The sequence below is a fragment of the Myotis nattereri genome, assembly GCF_964212035.1.
Source record: "Myotis nattereri genome assembly, chromosome: 3".
NCBI classification, from domain to species: domain Eukaryota; kingdom Metazoa; phylum Chordata; class Mammalia; order Chiroptera; family Vespertilionidae; genus Myotis; species Myotis nattereri.
The window spans coordinates 128,223,817-128,246,003 of NC_138077.1; the positions used below are offsets into that span (position 1 = coordinate 128,223,817).

The following is a 22,187-nucleotide window of genomic DNA, read 5'->3' on the forward strand; positions in this document are numbered from 1 at the left end:
GGAGGTTGCTCTTGGAGAAGGGAATTCCAGGAAGATGGCCTGCTACCCTGAGAAATGGGCCATCCAGTTTTGCTTCCTTTCCAGGCCGCGGTGGGGCCAGATGTTGCTGGGCCTTCGTGACCCAGGCAGATGCGGCAGAGACGAAAAGCTGTGGCCTCTGGTGTGACTCCGGTTGTAAATCTTTCAGGAGGTTGAAGGAAGAGATTACTTTGCCTCTGCTGCCCCCCTTCTTCCACAGGGTGCTCCCAGGGAATTAACATTTCTCCGCTGCACAACACCGCCAGGAGAAGCCCGCTAGAGAACGTCCTGCATCTGGGCAAAGAAGTTAACAGAATTCACTGAATTGCCTGTCCTCAGGGTGAAACATGGCAGGGAAATACGTGGCTGTCTTTGAGACTGAGCTGCAGATGCCTGAGATGGCAGGACCAGTCCACAGCCAGGGAAAAGCCAGGAGCTCCATCCACCTCCTCCCTGCTGCCCACCAAAATCTGCTCTCACATCCATACTCGGCCTTTAAGCTGGACTTTCCAAACACACGCACCCAACAGTGGGTTTGGATCGAAGTCATCTTGGAAGGTTTTCACTTGCCCTGGCTGCTCTGTAAGCTGTCTGCTCCAAATGAGAGATGGTGTTTGCTGTGTGGCACGTCTGCAGTGGGCTGGAATATCATCTGGACAGTGTCATCTATCATTTTTACCAAGCCTGAGGGGAGGTCTGAGCCAGGCTGTGTAGCCCACTGGGGATTCTGGTAAATCTGGCAATTCCTTTCCAGCCTCCGTGTCTACCAGCCTGCTGGTCTCATGTGCCTTGCATTCTTTGGCTTCATTTGGTACCTCTTTCTACTTGCTGCCTTCCCCCTCTTATATAATCTCTTTCTCTTGGGGTTCACTATTTTGTCTTCTGGGGACTGTGACACTACCATCCAATCCATTATGAGGGCTGTGAACAAATGGCCTTGGGGGTGGGGGGGTGGGTCCCATGTGGTGATTCTAGATACTGACCTAGCTTATTTCCAAGATATCTTTGGGGAGGGGGTAGTTAATGGGATTTCAAGTCAGCTGGTGAGTGTGAGGTTTTCTGCCAGGTCAACCAGCCGGCTGCCAACAGCGTGCCTTACAATTGCTCTTTCTGTTGGCAGTGGTCATTTGGAAACATTTTCTGCCACTTTTAACAATTCATGTAAAATTGAATTAGATGAGTTTTAGGCCTCTTTCATCCTTGATGTTTATGTTGCCACCACCCAGGTCTGCCAACCACCTCTGAACCAGCAACTTCTCAAGACCCTGTCTCTCCTTTGGAATGAGTTCTTCAAAAGCTACCTGTTAGCATTTCTGACAGTCAGTTCTCTTTCCATCTCTTTCCAAGCATGTGTCTTTAAGGTCCTGGGGGAAATGTGGCTCTGGTGCATTTAGATATACTTATTTGACCTTGTTGATAATTCGTATCTTCTATCCCTTGAACTTCCCAACTGAGAGGTTTCAGTTGCTTCCAGATAAGACAGGTAACCAGAATTCAAGCAGCAGCGCGGGCACTTTATTATGACTATGAAATTTTTTGCTGTGCATTTCAGGGCACTCCAGTCCACAGACTAGGGGGTCTCATTCTTACAGGTCAGTGCACATGTGGCCTTTTAGTTCCCAGCAGGTGTTCCCACGAGGTCATCCTTGGCTTCCGTGGGATGGCCGCCAAAGCTTGGGAAGAATGGACTATTTATAATTCTTCAAAGGAGGGGGCATTTTAATTTGTCATTTTGATCTTAAATTAAAATTTTAGGCCTTGTAGCTAGGCTTCCAACTGTCTCAATCAAAAAGTAGAGGCTTGTTAAGAGTTTTCTGAATGAAATCAAATCTTAATTCCCCACCGCTATGGAGCACAGGTATAGCACTGGTGGTCTGAACGTTAGAATAATTTCAGATGCCATATGTGTAATACTGACTCTCCTTGGCCATGAAGTGCCTTAGGATAGTAGTTATCAGGGAGAGAAACCGCCTGGAAGGGTGTCCTGTCCCGGGGCTCACCCTTCCGAAGGTGCTGATGGCAGCAGTGCTGAATAACGGCGTTAATAACACCGCGTGGACAGGTGCTGCCAATAATTCACCAGCTGTCGCTGCTCCTGTAGGGGCCGGGGGGCTTGAGACTCAGTCTAGGAACTGATGGGAACAGAGGTGCTCAGAGCACAGGGGGTCTTAAAGCTTAGTGTTCAAGGGGAGTATTTGTCTATTTTCACGAAACTTAGCTCCGTAGTCTTTTGCACTCAAGACAAAGCCTGAGGGGAGGCCCAGGTGCCCCACGGAATGGGATCTCCTGAGACCTTGGCGTCCTGGAGCCGCAGAAGAATAGGGCTGGGCTGGTGTCTCGTGCTACCATCCAGGCATAAACAAAATCTAGATTCTGAAAATAAAGCTCCCCCCACCACCCCAACACTTCATGAGGTTACAGACACTGGAAATCGAGATCCTGGCGGTCCCCCTGCGGCCTGCCGTGCCGGAGCTCAGGAGCTGGGCTCCTTCCAGCGTGTTCTCAATGGCTGTGTTGATCGCGGTCTGTGGGAGCCAGAGACTTGTTATGGATAAGACGGGCTGATAAGGCCGGGGATACGGGAGGAGCGGCCAGACCACTGAAGACAGAGGTGCCATTTTAACAGCCGCTGTTGTCCTCCCCCTTGGCATCCTAGGAGAGAAGGGAAGTGGGAGGGAGTTGCTCACTCTGACAAACAAGTTTCCTCTGGGAAGATGTCAGCCTGAGCTCAGGAAACACAGTGTGGACCCTGCCACTCTGTCCCCGGCGCCTGCCCTGCCAGCTTCTCCCCGGCTGAGCGTGCGTCCTGCTGAGCAGGGACAGTGGCCGGCCGCAGCAGCGAGGCCTGTGGTCAGCCCACCAGCCGGTAGCCCCTCTGCAGGAGCCCCAGCAGGGGAGGCGCCGCCCTTCTGCCCTCTCACCTAATTTTGGATGGTTGCCCTGCCTTTGTTTCTTTTCTGCCTTTCCCCTCTCCATGTCTTCCCTCCTCCTGTGGTTTCTCTCTCCTTCTCCGCTGTTGGGGTTGGAAAGGAAAGTGGGTGGGCTGCCTGGATCCCCGGGACCGGGGCTGGGCTTGAGCTGCTGTGGCTCAGGTGCAGCCACCTCCCTGGGGTCCTCAGGTGGTGGGTGCACGGTCCAGACTCTGCTGCGATGGTGCCCCTCAAGCTGGCGTCACAGCCTCCCCGCATGTCACCTGCCCTGCACATCAGTATCATCGCCCTTCACATCCAGGGCTCATTGCCCTAAGACCCTCCTGGTCTTTCGTGCAAGGGAAGTCTGCCGTTCAGTGCACTAAGTGATTCCGCCTCAGAAATAAACCGGCAACGCCCAGGCTCTCCTAGCACACGGCTCCTGCATGTGTGGCTTTCCAGGGCCAGATACAGGGAGTGCAGATGGAATTGACCCCGATGTCCTCTTAGGGCTGTGGGATGTGCCCCTCGTGTTTGGGGTGGAGGCAAACATGCAGTGTACGTGGCCGCTGCCTGGGGACCGAGACGCTGTGAGGAGGTGGCAGGCCAGCGGTGCACGCAGCAGTCAGAGCACCCTGCCCTCCCTGCACTGAATTAGAGAAATGCTCCCTGCAGTGTCCTGCTTGCCTGAGCTGAGTGGGGCTTGTGGGTGGCCCCCATTGTCACATGGGCCCAGCCATCATAGGGAAGAATGACCACAGGGCCAGGGTCACCAATGGAGCTGAGAAGAAAGAGCTCCCAGCCAGAACCGAGAAGACCATCTCTCAGCCATAGCCTGTGTGGAACGTACAAAGGAAACAGAAGGGGACAAGGTGACCTAGGAGGGGCCAGAAGATGGGAATGAGGATGCACACAGGGATTTGTGACGAGCTCTCTGTGCTGGGAGCCGCAGTATCAGCCCCTGGGGCCGCCCACCAGATGTGACTGATCCCCGTCCCCACCCTCCAAGCAGGACTCTCAGATGTGGGCCTTCAGGTGTCCGTAGTGCAAGGACAAGATGCTTGATCACCACACCCTCCTGCCTCAGCCAGACGCCAGGAAGACGCATCTGCGAGCAGCTCATTTTGCGCTTGCCTCCCAGCACCTCCGGGTGTCCCCAGCCCCCAGGTAACCCGGAGTCACAGATCATAAGGACATAGGCGAGGCTGTGGAGAATGATGGCACAGCCACTGAGGCAACTGATGCCACAGTGGGAAATGGAAGACACTGGTTACCAGTTTGACCATTAGCAATGGACACGGTACTTCTGTGTGTCGGTACCACTGGTGTCATCGTTCAGAAGGCTGGAGGAGATGCAACCCCCTCTTGGCAAAGTCCTGGAAGAACAGACTTAATAAAGACACACTTCAGGCGCTGCAGCCTGGCCCTCTCGCCCACTCTCTTCTACTTCCCTTCTTCCCGAGAGGGACTGTGCGGTCCGCCTGGCAGTCCCGGCGCCTTTCCCACCGCGGAGCGCGGAGCTCCTGCGAAAGGCCTTCCCTAGGTGACCCGGCAGCGTGTCTTGGAACTCTAATGTTTCTCACCTTCCCCGGTTACAGCTCTGAAGCTTCCTATGAGATGCAACCAATTTAAACTCCGTTTAAATGTTTGTAATGTTTATTTGGAAACAAGAGCAAAGATTGAGGTCTGACGCGGTCTCTGGTCTCCGAAGCTTTCCCTGCTGGAGCTGGTTGTGAAGTGGGCGCTGGGAGGCGGTGCTGCTGAGGGCGAGGAAGACGCTTCTGATGAACGGGAAGCAGGAAGGGCTGTGGTGGGGGACTGTTTCCCACCTGCTCCGCGTGCACTAGCAGCCGCCTGCCTCTGGTGGTGGAGGAGCTTATCCTGGGTTTTCATGGCTGTTATAATTTGTCACCTGGTCACCTAAGAGTGTGTTGCCCAAGCCCACCTATGGCTGGGCCCTGCTTGTCCAGGTTACTCTGGATGACCGTCTTGGGCCTGGTCTGGCTGGGCAGACTCCCAATGGGGTTGGTGGCACTTGCCCTGCCTTCCACTCTTAGGCCAAGGAACCACATGGAAGGATTAGAGAGCCAGATTTCGCTTTTCATGTTCCACTTTGAAAGAGCCGGATCCCCTGAAAATTTCTCTCAGAACCAAAACCGACCTTCACCGTAGCTGCGCCCGGGAACGTGCAGTTGGGACAGAGCGTGTGCGTGGGCTGACGCTGCGCCTGTGTGAGCCTCTCAGCTCAAGGCCTGGAGTCCGCAGACTCACCCGGGCAGCAGGGGACCCATTCCTGGCCATTCTGACGTGCAGGTCTGGATGGGGCTCAGACTCCCTCCCTGGTGGTGCTCGTGAATCAGAAACAGGCAGCCCCCGAGTCAGACCAAGGACTGCTGCCCGGGGATGGCATTGCCAGCCTCTGCTCTGTTGCTCTGGTTAGTGGGTTTGCATCTCTTCAGCTCTAGGCCTTCTCTTCTCAGCCCTTCCCTTGACTGGTGAGCCATTTGGACAAAGCTGTGCTGCAGTCCTTTATCCCACTGGAGTGGCTAGCTATGTGCCTGTTCAATTTTAACTGCATAATTTTCACTGGCTCTATCCAGACCATCCATCTAACCACATATCAAGGGGGGGGGGGGGTGTTTCTCTGCAATCTGTGAATCCCTACAAACAACACAAGGCATGGCAGCGTAATTCCACTGTGGAACTCGGGGTCCTGGCCCTGAGCAGAGGACAAGTATTTTGAGGAGAATTGAGCTTCACAAATATTTATACATCCTCTGCCAGCACTTAACATGGAGTTATAAGGAAACTTAAGTCTGGACTGAGTGTGTCTGTAGGAAGAAAAACAGGAGCCCAATTCCCCCCCCCCCACCACCACCCCCACCACCCCCACCACACACCCCCATTTTTACTTATCAACAAAATGCCAGCATCTGGCTCTAAAAGAAACAACTGTTCTTATGGAGAAAGTCCTCTTTGTTGAGCATGGAGTGAGTGAGCAGGAGGTTCAGACATTGAGGACTGGTGAGGGCAGAAGTGAAGCTTTTCACTCCATCTCCGTGGTTCTGGCTGCTGGAGACACTGGGAATCCAGACGTGCAGAAGTCGTCCCTGTCTTGGTTCTGACACCACTAGGTGTCCTGCAATCCAATTCAGTCATCACACCAACCCCCTGGAACTGACCCAGACCCACAGGTTCAAGGGTAAGGTCCCCAACAAGACCGCTCTCACTTTAGATGCCAGCTGCAAATGGGGTCCCCAGCCTGCCAATTATGTCTGACTTGGCTACAAACTCAGGGGTTCCCATGACCACCACCACCACCCCTCCCCCCCACTTTAGGTTTGATAATTCACTGGAATAACACAGAACTCAGGAAAGCACTATACTAGGTGTACCGGTTAATAATGTCAGATTTCGTAATCAAAGAAAACGATAATTTCAAGAGAAACATCAAAAGTGCTTTATTCAAAGTAATGTCCATCGCTAGCTACACATTTTCCCCATCTTTCAGGTAATTTGTGGATACCGTCCCAATAGAACTTTCCTTGTTTTGAGGCAGACCATTCAGAGACCCAATATTCCACTTCTTTGTACGTTTTGAAGTGCTGCTCAGAAAGTGTGTGTGCCATCCATCGGAACAAGTGGTAATCTGAAGGAGCAGGGTCTCGTGAATACAGCAGTGGGTTACTGCTTCCCAGGCAAGATCTTTTAACGTGTCTTAACTGGTTTTGAAGTGTGTGATGGAGGATCATCATGACGCAAAATTACTTTAAAATCTTTCCCATTGCTTGTAAACTATCAGAATTGTTTGCTGAGCAACGTTTAACCTTTCTGCAAGTTGTTTTTGAGTTTGACATGCATCTTCATCCAATAATGCTTGTCATTGTTGGTCTTCAAACTTTTTCGGTTGACGTTCTTTGTCTTTCACATAAAAATCTCACTTTGAAAGCGTTTAAACCAGCGGTCACAAGTATCTTGAGATGGAGCATGTTCACCATAAGCTTCCTGAAGTATTCAGCAGCACTTTTCTTCAAAATAAAGTAATGAATTAAAAGTTCCCGCAAATGCTCTTTTTTTGGCATGAAATTTGACATTTTTAAGCATAAAAATTATCTATGATGTTAACAACTTCAGCAAATTTGACATATGAAGTTTTAAAGCTGGTCACTACAACAAAATAGCATACATATCAAATCACATATATATCAACATATGTGTAACTCCATCTATTGAAAAAAATCTGCATTATTCACCAGTACACCTAGTACTTAGGATCACAGTTTTATTATAAAGGATGCACACGAGGAAGAGCTGCATAGAGCAAGCTTTCCAGCGTAGGGGGAGAGGGGGCGGGAGAGGAGGGGTCCATGTCCTCTCCTCATGGAACCTGGGAGGTTCTCTCTCCCAGCATGCCAGTCTGTTTGTCAACCCAAAAGTTCCACAGAGCTTCAGTGTCCAGAGTTTTTATGTGGGTCTCGTTGCTATGCATGATTGATTAAATCCCTGGCCATGTTATCCAGTCTCCGTCCATGGAGGTCAGGCTGGCCCAACCCTCTAATCACGTGGTTAGTCTTTCTGGTGACCAGCCCCTATCCTGAAGCTATCTAGGAACCATCATATATTGGAATTATCAATTGAGAAATTCCATGGTTTTCATAGCTTTGTGCCAGGAACCAGGACAAAGACCAGATATATTCTTTTTTTTTAAATTATTGTTGAAAATATTACATATGTTCCTCCCCCCATTGTCCTCTCTCAGCCTGCCCCGCCTCCCCCCCTCTCCCATTGTCTGTGTTCATTGGTTATGCTTATATGCATACCAGTTCTTTGGTTGATCTCTTACCCTCTCAACACTGCCCTCCCACCCCCACCTTCCACTCCTGCCTTCCCTCTGAGATTTGACATTCTGTTCGATGATTCTATGTCTCTGAATCTATTTTTGTTCATCAATTTATGTTATTCATTGTATCCCACAAATGAGTGAGATCATGTGATACTTATCCTTCTCTGACTGGCTTATTTCGCTTAGCATAATGGTCTCCAGGTCCATCCATGCTTTGTCAAGACCAGATATATTCTTTATTATATTTCACTGCCTGTTCACTGACCTGGGAAGGAAAGCTGGCCTAGAAATCCCTGCCTTTCACATGGCTAACAATTCCAGGTTTGATTTTGGGGTGATCATGGTCCCCAGCACAGAGAAGGTCTTTTAGAGGAAGTTTATGTTGGGGGACACAAGCCAAATGAGTTTGGGCAGGGAACATTCCAGGCTGAGACTATAAGTAGGGGGATCATATAACTTATCTAACATAGGACACCTTCAAGGGTACAACAGGACCCGGACCATAGAGTCTTCAGAAGACTGACTCTTGCCTGTAGCTGGCAGGAGAAGAAAGAGCAAGTGGAGGGCTGCAGGCGAGTTTAGGAGGCCAGGCCTGGGAGCGACATACCTACCTCCCTTCTCTCCACATTTATGGGCAGAACTCAGCCACATGACCACACCTAACTGCAGTTGGGAATGTCAAATAGCTCTGTGCCCCAGGGGTAGATAGATGGGTTTTTAATAAACACATAGCAGTCTCCATCAGATGTTCCTGGAATATGCCAAGCGGGTACTTCCTCGGGGCCTTCACATTTGTCATTCCTGCTGTACGAATTATTCTTCCCTCAGATAGACTCATGCCCCACCCTCAACGTTCCTTCAGGTCTCTGCTTAAGAGATACTCCAACAGAAGGATGAGCTCACCAATCCTATATGAAATAATGGTCCCACTCCACCCTGTGTTCCCTATTCTCTATGGATAATAATTTAGCTACTCAGGGCTCTTGATTACTTGGAATAGAAGCAAACTCTAATTTACTTAAAGTGAAAAATAATTTACATGTATCAGGGAACTCATCCAACCAACGAGGCTGGAGAACCAAACTTAAAATCAAGGTCTAGCTTGGACCTGGTCATGTGGACATTGTGGTTTGAATGCTATCACTGGGGCCAGCACCCTGAACACTGGCTGCCATGTCACCCATTCTTAGTTTCCCCTTTGAGTCACTCTCTCAAAAGTGGGTGCATTGGGTTGATGAAGTCAGGAGGCTATACTCTAACTGCCAGGGGACAAATACAGTAGCTATCTGTGGTTGGAAATGGGACCTTGATTCCTAACTACCTAGGAATTTCCCCAAATGATAAGTGTTCTTGGAACCTGTGTAGCCAAACAATAGATGGCTTCTATAGCTGGGTATGGAATTCTAGTTTGATGGCATAATTTTTGATATTTTTTATGTTCTCTATTTCTGTTGAGAAATTTGCTATCTACTTTGTGTTCCTTTGTAGATAATTTTATATTCATCTCAGTGTTGCTTTTAAGAATTTATGTGTTTGATATACTAGTTTCACCAGATATGGTTAGATAGGAATTTACTTACTTTGCTTAGGACTCATTTGTGCCTTCTCAATTTAAAGAAGTTTGCCTTTTTTCAGAAAGGCATACTTTTTTAGAAAATTCATAGGTATTTATGCCTGCAACTATTAGTTCTCATTAGTCTCCTCAGAGGTTTCTACTAGAAATAATGTTCGACTTTTTATTCTATCTTCCACATCTCTTTACAGACAGATGTATTTTCTGGCCATCTGACTCAGCTTTATTTTGGCAAGTTTCTTCAAATATTGATCAATTCTTTAATTCTCACTTCAGTTATATCTAATCTGATGTTTAGCTCATCCCTTTTGTTATTTTCAGTGATAGTGGTTTTTATAAAATTTTATTTGGCTCTGTTTCAAATTCACCTTTTCTTTTCCCTATTATCTTGCTTTACAGTTCTGTTTTTTAACTCTTTCATTATTTTAGATATTCATTTTCTGTAACCACATTCAGAGACTACTCTTGCCTGAATCTCTGGGATCCTGTATTTTCTATCTTGCATTCCAACTCTCTCTCTCAGGATACTTTATTTCTTTGTGTGGTTAATTCTTTTCATTGAGAGATTATTTTCAACAGGAGGAATTTGTCTTGTTTTGTGGTGTTGGTGTGTGCTTATTTTTACTGAGAGAGTCCATGGTGTCCTGCCTTGTGAAAAATTCCCTCCAGTGTGGTTTTGCATTCACTTCTACCAGGTACTTTAACTTACAGCGAGAGTGGTTCTGTGAGGTGAAGAAGGCAGGTGAGGAGAATGAATAAACTTAGAACTAGAAACCACTACAGAAGATAGCCTGTCTATCCTCCCAGGATAGGTCGCTGGGCTGAGTTGGTACTGTTCGTCTCTTTCTCTTATAAAATCATGAAATCTGCATGTTCAGGGCCAGGAGGTCCAGGGGTGCAAGTAACAGAAAACTCAGTTCAGACAGACTTTAAGTATTCAGGTAATTTATTGGCTCATGTGATAAAAAAGAGGTAGCATGCAAATGGCCCCAGGCTCTCGTATTCATCAAAGTTCATTGTAGATTAAGAGCTTTTCTCCAAAGTCTTCTTACCTTTCATCCCTCTCCCCTCTCTGGAACTCTCAAACACCACTATCATCAGATCTGACCTTTAGAATCCCAGCTCTGAACGTGTCACTCCCTGACAAAAAAAAAACTTTTAAAGATTTACCTAATACCTCTGGTAGAAAATTCGAATGTTTGGTTAGTGTTCTAAGTCAATCAAGATCAAGTTTCTCTGACATTATGTCCACTGACTCTTCACATCTTTAAACCCATTCCAATAGAACTGCTCTCTTTCCTCTCACTCCCACCCTGAACTTGTACATGTCTCACACTACCCTTTTGATTCTCTAAGTTCCTGGAGGACAAAAGTGTTGTCTAACCTATCTTCCTTCTCACCATGTGCCTAGCCAAGGGCATGTCACACAAGAGCTCTACAATTGGCCTAATGCAGTGGTCGGCAAACTCATTAGTCAACAGAGCCAAATATCAACAGTACAATGATTGAAATTTCGAGAGCCAAATTTTTTAAACTTAAACTATATAGGTAGGTACATTGTTATTAACTTAATTAGGGTACTCCTAAGGCTTAGGAAGAGCCACACTCAAGGGGCCAAAGAGCCGCATGTGGCTCCCGAGCCACAGTTTGCCAACCACTGGCCTAATGAATCAGGGCATTGCCATTCCTCTTGCCAATGATTAGGTTAAGCCAGACTGGTAGCTCCTGAATTGCACACAGGGGCATATACACAGCAGCAGATCTCACTGGCACTACTGGCTTAGGAGTTGTTGCTTAAGTGCAGGTTAAATGCAGAGAGGCCAGAGGACAGTGCCGATGAGGATGGCCTCTGCTGCAGCGTCTCCTTCTCCCCCACTCCTGGGCCTCCGGGTCAGGGCCTGCTCATTATACTTCCTTCAGGATACTTCCCTGGCCCAGCAGCTATCTTTAAAACCCCTGTACAACTTCAAGACTCTTCCTGTTAGAAATATAGCAAATACTGCCTGGGATAATTCTCTTTTACTGCAAATATGATGTCTTCCATATCAGGAGTCCAGAGTGTTTGGGGCATCTTGGAACACCCCCTTCATAGACCTTGCACACATCAGGAGGTCACAACAAACATCTGTTGCTTAAAAGATTCCATTCAGGTCAATATTATGTATCGTTTGTGAGTGTGCCCAGCACTAAACCCAGAGTGAACAAGACAGAGTGTGTAAAACACCCAAGCTACCGGAAACCTGATGGAGCTGTTTGGTGACCAAATTTGTGTCTTGCCGAGGCCTTGTGCACTGCTATCCTGAGCCTAATACAGTGCCTGGTGAGGGAATGAATGAGTTAATGTTTTTATCTTTTCCAACAGATTACAACAGCAGTGAGTTAAAAACAGCCTGCAGGAAGCATGAGCTTTATGTGAGCTTTCAAGACCTGGGATGGCAGGTGAGTTCTTGGTACAAGGGGGACAAAGTTCCTTTCTCAGTGGGCCCTTCTCATCTTCATGGCAGCAGCCATCATCCAAGATCTTGAGCTTTAGGACTGAGATGGTTCTTCCCATGAAGGTACATAGGAGCCCTTCCAAATGCCCAGGCTCTTGGAGTGAGGTGGGTGAAGGCCTGGCTTACGTGTGCACACAGCCCTTATTGGCACCTTTCCAGGGAGCCCAGGGTTCCCCAGCTCTGTGTACCTCAAAATCAATAGCCACCTTTTTCAATACTCTTTCCTCATTCTTTCAAAGTCCACAGGGTATGTATTTACATTTACCAATTAAACAAATTGTTTTGAGAAAGGGTTGGGAAAATGGATCAATAATTAAACTTCTGCAATGGCTATAAATCAGCTCACCCAAATGGTCTACAAGAGCACAAAGGTTTTGCCCCACACCTGAGAGTCACCACAGTTTATAAGAAGCAAATTACAGATGACAAGTGACAGAAGATAGTTTCCATATGCAGGTGGCATGACAGGGAGTACTCCGGGCTCCTGGAGAGGCTCCGTTGAGGCCAAGTACATAAAGCCAGCCCCATGTGCTTCCAGGCTTGGCAGGCAGGTAGCAGCTAAATGCCATTTGGGCCTGTGGAAAGAGCAAGGGCTCTGGAGTTACACCATCAGGTTCATACCCAGCTTCGCCACCTGCCTGTGAAAATGACCTCCCTGCATCTGTCTCCTTAGCTGTCCATGGGAGTCATTTTTCTCACAGGATTACTGAGAGCACAGATGATGTAAGGAGTGTATGTTAATCGTCTCTTTGTTGCTTGCTTTTGCTTTTTTAAATTAAGGACTGGATCATTGCACCCAAGGGCTATGCTGCCAATTACTGTGACGGAGAATGCTCCTTCCCACTCAACGCACATATGAATGCCACGAACCATGCGATCGTTCAGACACTGGTGAGCTCTCAGAACCTTTTGTCACTGCATAGGTAGGAGTAAGCCAAGACCAGGTCATTTCTGATGGAACCATTTCCTCCTTCTGTTTTGGAACAGGTTCACCTTATGAATCCTGAGTATGTCCCTAAACCGTGCTGTGCGCCAACTAAACTAAATGCCATCTCAGTTCTTTACTTTGATGACAACTCCAATGTTATCTTGAAGAAATACAGGAATATGGTTGTAAGAGCTTGTGGATGCCACTAACTTGAAACTGGTTGCTGGGGTCAGAGGTACTGCCTTGGACTCCTAGCTTACACCTGCCTTAAGCAGCACACTGACGCAGTGAAAGTGGGATGATGACTTTGAAACCATCTCTTGCCGGTTGGTGCCTTACTGCCCAAGGAAGACGTTAAAGGGGCTCAGTAATGATTTGCCCATGTAGTAAATAACGTGAGTAGTTGGTCTGTAGGAGGCCATTTGAATGTCTGTAGTATGGAATCTGGACATTGCAGAAACAGAACTTTGAAGGGTTCCTCTTCCCCCATAAAAGCCCACCAAAATTAGTTTTAGCTTTCTGTCAAGCTATTTGTGGTATTACTGAGTAAACAGGGAAAATAATTTTAAAGAAGTGTTAAGTATTCTTGGCTGAAGTATCAGCCAATTTAGAATGTTTCTCAAAAATAGATCTACAGTTAACAGAAATGCGGGGCGGGGGGAATGCCTCTATTCAAGGATTTCATTCCCAGGAAGGCCAGTTTCATATAAGATCAACAGCCCAAGCCATAATCAGGGCCACGTGAAAGTGCCTTTTGTCCAGTAACTGCTGTTACCTGTTTGTGCTGGCATTCTGTTGGTGTGAAAATAGAATTATTTCAGTTAAAACAAACCATGTGATTTCCACACGTCAGTCCTCCCCCATTTGCGGTTTCCTTTGTGAGCACCACCAGCAGAAGGCTGGTGCTCTGAGGGGAGCCAGGGGGTGGGGCATCCTCAGTGCCACCACGGCACCCAGGTGACAGGTGAAAGCAGTGCTGCACCTCCTCCTGTTCGGAACGGCTCTGAGAGCACAGTAACTTCAGGAACGCTGGCTCTCATATCTCATCTACTTCAGTAAAACCGGTCTTGCCCTTTTACTGTACAGCATTCCGTGTCACAGGTGAGAACCAACAAAGGACATAAACTGAGCGAGGGGCGCTAGCCTTTAGGAATGGGTTTGGATGGCCATGCTGTTGATGAATCGAAATCAGTTTTCTCTTGTAGAAAGTAAGACTCAGATTAATTTTAGAATATTTTTTAAATGTCTTTCTCACAATCATATACTAGGAAACCAATTTCATATTAAGCTGATTAAATAATACATGTATGATCTATAACTGTTTGCACTTACAGCTTTTTTGTAAATATAAACTATAATTTATTGTCTATTTTATATCTGTTTTGCTGTAACATTTAAGGAAAGACCAGACTTTTTTTTTTTAAAAAAAAAGAGTTTATTTAGAAAGTATCAGAGTGTAAACAAATTGTACCACTTTGATTTTCTTTCAATACAAGACTCGCGATGCAAAGCGGAAGCCACTCATGAGGATTGTGCTTCTCCTGAAAAGTTGGTTTTTTAACAAGAACATCTGTGATCCACACACAATTAATAAAGATTTCCTTAAGGCAGAGGCTGGTCGAGATCCTGCTCTGTTGTCATCTGCTGCAGACAGCAGATGCTTCTTGTGTCTAAGATTCTTACCACCAGTTACTTTGTCAAGTGACTGGCTCCCCCAAGCACGGGAGGTGGGGTGAGAGTGGTAGACAGAGGGGTTATTATGAAAGGTTAACTTGATGGCAAAGAATATACAGGGAGCCTAGTTCTATGGTTATTTCCAAGGGTGATGGTAAAAATGTTTAATAACTAGAGAGGCATGAATTATAAGAGCATTAGCATTGATGGTAACACAGCCTACTTCAGCTCTGACTCAGCCCCGCCTACTTCATTCTTTGGTCTTTAGGTAAAGTTAATCCCACTCCTCAGACAGCAGAGGGTCAATCTCCATGAAGGCAGACGATGTACGGAGACTTTAACGGGGATGGGGAACCTTTTTTTTCTGCCAAGGGCCATTTGGTTATTTATAACACCATTCACAGGCCATACAAAATTATCAACTTAAAAATTAGCCTACTATATCTGGTCAAACATTAAATTAATTCACCCCTAAGGCCGTGGCAGGGCCAGACCAAATGATTTCTCAGGCCTTTATACGGCCCTTGGGCTGGACGTTCCCCACCCCTGGCCTAGGACTACCGAGGAGCAGAACTAAAACTGCTTTGTTAGGGCCCTGTAGCAGGGCTGCCGAAGTCCCCTGGCCCCTGATACCGGACCTGCTCATCTAGTCCTTTTCCCCAGGTGACAGACACCACCGGAATCTTTCTAGGAGTTAACAGAACAGTCAGGACAAGCCTCGTGGAACTTTCCAGGCCCACATTTTCCACAGGAGATAGCAAATCTTAAACATGGACTTAAAATCTTAAAAATCTTCACATGGATCCTGACTTAATGTTACCATAACTAATGAAACCTTTCACCCAGGAGAAACAGACAGAAGTATCCCTCGAACAGTAATAACTGATCTGACAAATATCGACACACACATAAGATTATGGCATCAGCGTGACCTTACTCAGGCACACGTCAAAAGTACCGCTGCTTTCGTTATGGCAAACCTCTCGCGATGAGGGAAGTACTAACAGAAACAAAATCCAGGAGTGGCTGGTAAGGCGCCTTCCAGAGGTGCGGGGGTTTGTTTTTAAATCTGCTCCAAGATACAGACCAACCACATGATTAGCTGTGACCTTGAGATCAGAGGAATGACAGTACGCCATGCGACTACCTTTCCAGACTCGTGGGCAGTTCAAAACTGTGCTTTGGATGATGGTTTCACCAGAATCACTCAGGAGCCAAAAATAGTCCAGCGATTCGCTTTTCCTCAACTGTTTTAGTCTCAAAGGAAACCATTTAGATTCCCTCAAGAGAAGGTTAAAGGGGATGATAGATTGCCACTGAAAATACTTGGTTTGCAAAGGGATCATATTTACTTAGAGAAATGTAATAAAAATTCTGTAGAGTGTGTTGGCTAACACACACACACAGAAGACACCACAAGTTCAGTACAGCCAGCTTTCTGAGGAACCACCACCTGAAACTCCCGAGGCCCGCACGGCGTGCTCCTCCACTCAGTCCCGGAGCCCGCAGGAGGGCGGCGCCACTGCGCTTTTATAGTTCGTCTTTCGCCTGGCGCAGCACAAAGGATTGCAACGAGTCAAGGTCCCTGCCTCCACTGTGCTCGCTGACCCTCTTGCCTCCGCGGAAAAGCAACAATGTGGGGTAGCCTCGTACCTGTAAAGAGGAAATTCAGTTTGAAAACTGGTCTGAATCATACACAAATTACTTAAATAAAGCCAGAAAAACACCTCCTGTTGTGGCCAGGAAAGTCTATGGTTAAATTTCCATTTAAAAAGTACCAGCTAGTTCAGCAAGCAAAGCCATGGGGCTATTTATTCAGCTTCCAATCCAAAATTACATCCTCGATTAGTGTCAAAGGGAGGCCTCCCCAGAGTGGAGCCTCCCAGTCCTTGCCTGGTGCATGCGCCCCTGGGCCGGGTGGAGTCAGCATGGGCCTGAGGCTGCATTTATGACCAGCTTTCCGTGGTGCCCAGGCTAGAACGGAGTAGCAGCAAGACCCTCAAGGAGATATATTTTTCAGCTGTAGCTCACCCCTTTCCTCTTTTGAGAATTTTAAGGCACAAAAAAATGCCTGCATTTTCCAATGATAAAAAAAAAAAAAAATGTCATCTATTCTCAACCTGATGAGGTGATAAATATCAGAAGCCTCAAAGGTATTTTAGGAAAGCAACCAAAAGAACAGTACAAATCACAAATCGTGTAGGCTGTTAGACGGTGCCAGCAGCTCGGAAGGAGGCAACAGCTAAAGGACCAATCCAAGTGCGGGACTGGCTGGTCGGGATGCCCTCTCAGGAGGAAGTCTACGTTCCAATGTTGCCTTATTCAGCCATCGACTTCAGAACGCTGGCGTATGTAAAAAAATAAAAAGCCACTTCGTTATCTCTGATGAAGACTACAAGCCAGCTGACTGTCAGTGAGAATGTACATTCAGGGGTACCCCACTCCCCAGGGTGGAGTCTCAGTTACTGCCCAGAAGCAAGGCCAAGACCCGCTCCCCCTTCCCGCCCCCTGTAACAGAGGGAGAAAGCCTTTCTCTCACAGCATCTCTTCCTTTTCAAAGTAAAAAATGAAAACACCTCAAAAGGACACAGACATCGCACTTTCTGGAGGGAGGAGGGCAGTGCGTTATCTTGATTGAGACAACGATACCACATTCCAGCTCCACGCGGGATCAGCTCCGATACTCAGCGTCCCCGGAAGTGTTTTCACCCACAGGTACCCACCGAGTACTTGCTGCAGATGTTGCGCTCAGCAGTACAGTCCACTTCGGCGACCTTGACCTCTGCCAAGCCAGGGAATTCCCTTTTAGAGAGCTCTTCCCAGGTAGGAGCCAGATTCTTACAGTGGCCACACCTGGAAATGGAATAATGACCGCTTTGTTGAAGTCCCAGGTTGAGGTCCCTCACCGACATTTCACTGCCAAGCCTTATTTTTCTATGAGGCTGTCAACAATGGCCTAGAAGTTTATAAAACACCAAATTCTCCCATTCTCTTCTTCCTCCTCCTAAACAAAGACGGCAAAGTCCGCCTGAAGCAGACTCCTGGATAACCTGATGGAAACAAGCTGGTGTGAAAACAAGTCTGGGTTTTGAAACCAGGTCCCTGATCCGTACATCGGGCCAACTGGTTTACGAATGCATCGTGAACAGGAGGAAACGAACAGGAAACAAAATGGACTCCAAACGTCGTCACTTTTTTAGTCACTTGAACGCTAAAAACATTTTAGATTTGACTGCTTATGGTCTCAACATTTCAAAACAACCTCACAGCTCCCCTCAAGCTTCGGTGATGTGGTGTGAGCACTAAATCATTCAAAACTCCTGTGTCCCTTTTCTGATTACAAGAACTGCTCCCCTGTAATAAAAGGGGATCCGCTGTCTTCAAACCTGATCTATATAGCTTTTTTTAAAAAAATAGAAAATAGTTTTAAAGGCATTATTTACTAGTGTTTCTTTTTTATATATATATAACATTTTTATTGACTTCAGAGAGGAAAGGAGAGGGAGAGAAATAGAAACATCAATGATAAGAGAGAATCATTGATCAGCTGCCTCCTGCACGCCTCTGACTGGGGACTGAGCCCACAACCCAGGCATGTGCCCCTGACCGGAATTGAGCCTGGGACCCTTCAGTCCGCAAGCCAATGCTCTATCCACTGAGCCAAACGGGCTTGGGCTAGCATTTCTATTTTTTAAGAATTAAAACAGCACAACTCATACAAGTCATGTGCTCAAAACCTTTTCTTTTTTATCCTCATCTGAGGATATATATATTTTTTTACTGATTTTAGAGAGGAAGGGAGAGGGTGAGAGAGAAACATGGATGTCAGAAACATCAATCCGTTGTCTCCCATATCCACCCGACTGGGGATCAAACCCTCAACCTAAGTATGTGCCCTGACCAGGAATTGAACCTGAGACCCTTCGGTGCCCAGACAACACTCCAACCAATAGAGCCAACCAGGCAGGGCTCATTAACTTTTATCTCTGCTATGATGGTTTTTCACGAATATCCGAAATGAAACAAACTAAAGAGCAAAATGGCATGTGGTGACCTTTCCTGTCTGCTTTTAAATACGGAACGGACACTCCCAGCACCCTGCATTCCCAAATGCAGTGTTTCATTTCCTTCAGTTTTACTGCTACGTTTCAAGGAATTAAAGAACACCCAGAGCTACAGTAGTTCAGGGAAGTTCTGGGCCTCTCATCCTGCCCCCCACACAGGTGCTTTGTCCCCAAACCCGTGCACAGTCCCTGTCTGCCTGGTCCCTGAGCACCGTGTAGCAGGAAAGGCTCTGATTTCAGCTGGATTTCTCCATGGCATCTAAAAGAGAGGACTTGTATCCACGCACATGAGCATGACCGATGGACAGAGACAACAGGGGGTGGGGGCGGGGAAAGGTCAATGGGGGAAAAGGAGACATATGTAAAACTTTCAACAACAAAGAATTTAAAATAAATAAATAAAATAGACTAAGGAGCAGAAGTACATCAAATGTTTATGGGTTATGTAACCAAAACAATCCATCTATTTTGCGAAGCACACAGGCACCACAACTTAAGTCCTATATGACCACCATAGTTCTCCTCCATTATGTTTTCGGAAAAGCAGACCAAACTATAAAATAAATTAACCCAATTTTCCATAAATGGTCATGAATACCACCAAACTGGAACATACCTGAACAAAGGAGCATAAAGATAACATTTCCTTATTTCCTACAACAGAGCCCCAGGATGAGCCTGGAGGGTGGGCTAATGAGCTGAAAAATACGAAGGGACTGAAGTGCACTAGGAAAAGTAGTTTCTAATTAAGGAGCCACTTACCATGGAGCATAAAACTTGATGAAGGTTATTCCTTCTGCAATGGTGTCATCAAAGTTATTTTCCGTGAGTGCCAACACAGCGCCCTTCAGGGGTGGAAAAGCCACAGTGAAATACATCACTTACAGCACAGGGGATAATGCTTTGGGATTGCAGAAAGACAAACCAATAATTCTGAACGCTGTTATGCCTACTCTAAGGTCACACAAAACTACCTACACAACTTGCATTTCACAAACGACACAAAAGGGTAGAGCAGTGGCCTCTGAAGGGCAGAGGTTCATCACAGGTCCATGGATCCTGAGCCCACGAGACGCCTCGAGGAGGTGGCAGGACAGTGCAGCGCTCGCTACCTTCCTCCCCCGCCCCAACCCAGGGTGAGTGTGGGGCAGCTGCTGTTCCCCAGGGCTCGGGAGTGTGGACCAGTCAGCTTTAGGTGGACAGGGCTTGAATCAGACCTCCCTGCCTCGGAGCCTCCCACACTGACCAGAGCCCAGACACCCCTTACTGGGCCTCCTGAAGTCTGTACCCGTGGCTCCTCTCACTGACTCGGCACTCTCTATCACAGGGATTCATAAAAATGACTTCCTCTATGTCATAGAGGGACCTTACAAAAAGTTACAAAAGCACAGGCAACGATGTGCTTTACCTATAACAGGCTTCTTTCCATTTTTAAATTCAAAGTAAATGTAAAAGCTGCTCCTCTGAGCTCCGGCTGCACGGTGCAGTCTGCTCCAAAGTGACTCTACCGTGACAGCTCTTCAGAGGACCACGTCTCCTGTTTCTCCAAAAATACATCTGCGATTCTCTCAGGAGAGCACGAATATGGGTGATTTATCATGTGGCTGAAGGTACCAGGGCTGCGCTGCTTGAGTCTGGCCTCAAGTAAGCCTGTCGGTGACGGGAGGCGCCGAGTGCCAGGGGCATTGTAGAACACTGCCATCTTTCTTTATGTCCAGAAACAGGACGCTACACTCACTGAAAGGCCCACTTAATGGTGGAAAACTTCATTATAAATAGAAGCCGCTCTGTGTTTGATGAAAACATCCATAGTATATAATTATACTCAATTTGGGATGACCTTTCTAACCACCATGACACACACACTCCTCTAACATATGTGGTCATAACAACTACAAAATCATTTGTTTACTTCTTAAACCAAAACTTCAACTTTTAACTAACACCCAGCCTGCAAGAGTCCAACTAAGGGATGGGCTGTGGGGACGAAGAGGCCCCTTCTCCCCAACCCTGAGAGGATGGGTAGGGGTTTCCACTGGCTTTTTTCAATTCCAAACAACTGGGGCCCAGGGACAGATGGCTCCAGCGCGCCGTGACCTCTGCTGTAAATGCTGAGGGCTGGAGGGTTACCGGGGAGCGTTCAGGCACATCTGGCTCACTGCCCTCTCCCTGGGAGCACGGGCACCCCGCCCCTTCCTTTGCCCCGTGTCCCCGCGTCCCAGGTAAGACCTGGCATGCTATGAAGTACAGTCGTGTGAACTGAAGTAGCAACATTACGTATTCTGCTTTGGAAATATGTTGACAGACAGACCTTATGGCTCTTTGCTAGGAAATCCAAGCATTGTTTTCCTGAAAAAAAAAACCCCCACACTATTTTGAGTCGCCTTAAATCTCATTCTAACCCATGACTTCGGCAATAGCTTCTACCTAAAGCTCCAGACACATGGACGTAGTGCGGACGGCCTGCTTTAGCCCCAGACTGATACACTGGCCACAGTTACCACCACACAGCCTTGAAAAGCGACACCTTGAAAACTGATGGCATCTCCACCCCGCCCCCCCTCCCCCCCCCACCCCGGGCCCCTTGCTCGTGCTTGGTGCCATCGTCCACCGGCTATGCCAGGAACTGCGGCAGCGCAGACCCCACTGTCCTAACTGCTCAGAGCTGGAGTCCCTGTGCTGGCGGCACTCCTGCCCTCCATCCCACTGTCAGCCTCCGTTTGGGATCCCATCTTCTTTTATGACCTAATACACCAGTTTTCCATCTTCTTCGTACAAGCTGTTGCCAGTCATCTTTCTAAAACGCAAACCTTCCATTGGATCCCTATAAATAAGCTCAAAATCCTTGGCTGGCCAACAAAGTCCTCTGCAAACCAGCTCTCCCCACCCCCACTCTTTCCCTCTGCATCCTGCTTGCACTCCTGGTCCCCCTCTTTACCTCGCCCTCCAGCCAAAGCGACGCCCGCTGGCCCCAGCACGGTGCTGCTGCTCACACTCTTCCTCCCCCAGGCATGCCTTCCCCACCTCTCCAGCAAACACCATTCACCTGTCACCTCTCCAATGACACTTCTTGCCTATCGGCCCCCTCCTCTCACACAGTGACCTGCCAGCCCTGCACACCCTCAGAGCCCCTGCGACACCTGCATGCATGTGCTCTCATGTGCCCCCACTAGACCCACGGTCGGCACAGGCAGGGGCAGGGCCTTGCTTTTGCTTCCTGGTGGCCCAGGACAGTGCCTGAAACATAACAAGGGCTTGATAATCACAGAACAAATGACTCTAAAGCCTGGAGAATGAAGATGCCCTCAGTGAGTCAGACACCGTCTAAGCAAATGAATGTCCTCCAGCCACCCGCCCGCCTTCAATTCCAGCACACAGCTGTCCTGCTACCCAGTGTTCCTGGCCTTTATAAGCCACAGGCTACAGTAAGATGCCTGCAGCACGTTGTGGAAATGAACAGACAGTGGGCCCACGAGGCAGCAGACAAGCTTTCAGAGCGAATACCCTCAAGTACAGTGATAACTGAGTGAAAGGGAGGAGGTTCCCAGAGATCTCGACTCCTTCTTGGGATTTTCCTCACATCCATGTTGCCGTTTGCCCCTTACAAACATGTAAACATAGTCAAAGAACATGTTTCGTGTTGAAAAGTCAGCTGTAACCAGCCATCTGAATGGCTCAGCACT

At 47.6% G+C, this 22,187-nt stretch overlaps 2 protein-coding genes across 2 annotated transcripts in view; one reads left to right on the forward strand and one right to left on the reverse strand.

Annotated features, from left to right (window-relative positions):
* Window positions 1–14,370, forward strand: part of BMP6 (bone morphogenetic protein 6) — a 161,522-nt gene extending 147,152 nt beyond the window's left edge. The window contains exons 5-7 of the mRNA XM_081086855.1: window positions 11,706–11,782; window positions 12,619–12,729; window positions 12,826–14,370. Coding sequence (XP_080942981.1) covers window positions 11,706–11,782; window positions 12,619–12,729; window positions 12,826–12,975 — 338 coding nt within the window. The 3' untranslated portion in view covers window positions 12,976–14,370. The remainder of the gene's footprint in view (window positions 1–11,705; window positions 11,783–12,618; window positions 12,730–12,825) is intronic.
* TXNDC5 (thioredoxin domain containing 5) overlaps window positions 14,188–22,187 on the reverse strand; it is a 38,373-nt gene continuing 30,373 nt past the window's right edge. Inside the window, exons 8-10 of the mRNA XM_081086856.1 lie at window positions 19,267–19,349; window positions 17,164–17,293; window positions 14,188–16,093 (exon numbers count right to left, since the gene is read on the reverse strand). Of these exons, the coding sequence (XP_080942982.1) occupies window positions 15,971–16,093; window positions 17,164–17,293; window positions 19,267–19,349 (336 nt within the window). The 3' untranslated portion in view covers window positions 14,188–15,970. The remainder of the gene's footprint in view (window positions 16,094–17,163; window positions 17,294–19,266; window positions 19,350–22,187) is intronic.